The sequence below is a fragment of the Bison bison genome, unplaced genomic scaffold, assembly GCF_000754665.1.
Source record: "Bison bison bison isolate TAMUID 2011002044 unplaced genomic scaffold, Bison_UMD1.0 scf7180017864317, whole genome shotgun sequence".
Lineage (NCBI taxonomy): Eukaryota > Metazoa > Chordata > Mammalia > Artiodactyla > Bovidae > Bison > Bison bison.
This window is the reverse complement of record NW_011494889.1, coordinates 3,094,396-3,096,673: the sequence shown is the minus strand read 5'-3', so window position 1 is coordinate 3,096,673 and position 2,278 is coordinate 3,094,396. Positions and strand designations below refer to the sequence as shown.

At 36.1% G+C, this 2,278-nt stretch overlaps 1 protein-coding gene across 1 annotated transcript in view; it reads right to left on the bottom strand.

The window, feature by feature from the left end:
- DNAH14 (dynein, axonemal, heavy chain 14) overlaps window positions 1–2,278 on the bottom strand; it is a 376,195-nt gene that overhangs the window by 235,064 nt on the left and 138,853 nt on the right. Inside the window, exon 21 of the mRNA XM_010852937.1 lies at window positions 425–546. Within this exon, the coding sequence (XP_010851239.1) occupies window positions 425–546 (122 nt within the window). The remainder of the gene's footprint in view (window positions 1–424; window positions 547–2,278) is intronic.

Here is a 2,278-nt window from a genome sequence, read left to right as displayed (position 1 = left end):
TGCCCCAGCCCCAAGCATCCTGTATCCTGCATCAAACCTGGACTGGCGATTCGTTTCATATATGATATTATATATGTTTCAATGCCATTCTCCCAAATTATTCCACCCTTTCCCTCTCCCACAGAGTCCAAAAGACTGTTCTATACATCTGTGTCTCGTTTGCTGTCTCACATACAGGGTTATCATTACCATCTTTCTAAATTCCATGTATATGTGTTAGTATACTGTACTGGTGTTTTTCTTTCTGGCTTACTTCACTCTGTATAATAGGCTCCAGTTTCATCCACCTCATTAGAACTGATTCAAATGTATTCTTTTTAATGGCTGAGTAATACTCGATTGTGAGGAAATTATTTCTCAAAAATTACAGGAAATAAATTACTACATTTTTTTACCTGTACATGACATAGTTTAAGTTTTTTACCTTTGTATTTCTGCAGAATGAAAGATTGGTTCAAGATAAAGCCAATTTCTTTGGCAATTCATCCATTCCTCAAGAGTGTATGAGAAGAGAGCCAAGTTTTGATCCCATTCATCTACAAGATCCTACAATAATAAAAATGCACATACATACACATCTAAATGCATAAAATTACTTATGAGTAATGTGATAGAAACAAACCAAAGGTGACTATCAGTCACTGACATAAAAAAAGTAATTATAATAGAGGGTCACATTCAGTTCAGTTTAGTTCAGTCACTCAGTCATGTCTGACTCTTTTCGACCCCATGGACTGCAGCACGCCAGGCCTCCCTGTCTATCACCAACTCCTAGAGTTTACTCAAACTCATGTCCATTGAGTCAGTGATGCCATTCAACCATCTTATCCTCTGTCATCCCCTTCTCTTCCCACCTTCAATCTTTCCCAGCATCAGGGTCTTCTCAAATGAGTCAGTTCTTCACATCAGGTGGCTAGAGGGTCACATAAATTAATGTAAATTGAATTATATTTAGTTTGGGGAGAGGTTAAAATGTCTTATTCATCCAATTGTCTTATTGTACAATATTCAGATATTTTTGGTAGGCATAGTTTTTCATTCCTTTCTTTAAACATTTTTGTACAAATGTGTATGTACATATAATATCTCTAACAGTTTATGTAAGTGTAACCATATTATGCACACTGTTTTGTAAATTGCTTTATGTTTTAACCTAATAGTGTCTTTTAGAGAGTTTTTATGCCAATACTTTTAAGTTTTCTTCATTATTTTAACTTCAGGAAATTCTACTGTGTGAATAAGACATCTTTTTTCAGCTAGTATAGTACTAAATAATAGAAAAATGGTTGAAAATCAATTAATAACACAATGTTGAAAAATCAGTAGACTGGTCTATCCCCTAACTGTGGCTTCTCAGAAGGAACCACTTGTAACTCATTTATATTTCTCTTCTGAGATTAACTTCTATATTTCTTTCTTTTAAAACAAATCTATATTTCAACAGCTTTATTAAGGTATAATGGAATACAATAAACCACATATATTTAAAGTGTACAACTTGATGTTCTCAGATATGCTTATACCTGTGAAACAATCACCAAAATCAAGATAATAAGCATATTGATTACCTTGAAAGGGTTTCTTACACCCTGTTGTAATACCTTCCTCCCAACTGACTTAATCCTATTCCTATGGAAACCAGTGATTCCCTATGGAAACCAATGATTCCTATGGAAACCACTTTCTGAAACTATAGACTAGCTGGCATTTTCTAGAATATTATATAAATGGAATCATACAGTATCTATTGTTTTTTGTCTGACTTCTTTCACTCAGCATAATTATTTTAGGATTCATTCATGTTGTTGTATATATCAAAAGTTCATTTCCTTTTATTGTAGAGTAGTAATTCCACTTCAGACGCTTACTCCTTGGAAGGAAAGTTATGACCAACCTAGATAGCATATTCAAAAGCAGAGACATTACTTTGCCAACAAAGGTCCGTCTAGTCAAGGCTATGGTTTTTCCTGTGGTCATGTATGGATGTGAGAGTTGGACTGTGAAGAAGGCTGAGCACCGAAGAATTGATGCTTTTGAACTGTGGTGTTGGAGAAGACTCTTGAGAGTCCCTTGGACTGCAAGGAGAACCAACCAGTCCATTCTGAAGGAGATCAGCCCTGGGATTTCTTTGGAAGGACTGATGCTAAAGCTGAAACTCCAGTACTTTGGCCACCTCATGCGAAGAGTTGACTCATTGGAAAAGACTCTGATGATGGGAGGGATTGGGGGCAGGAGGAGAAGGGGACGACAGAGGATGAGATGGCTGGATGGCATCACT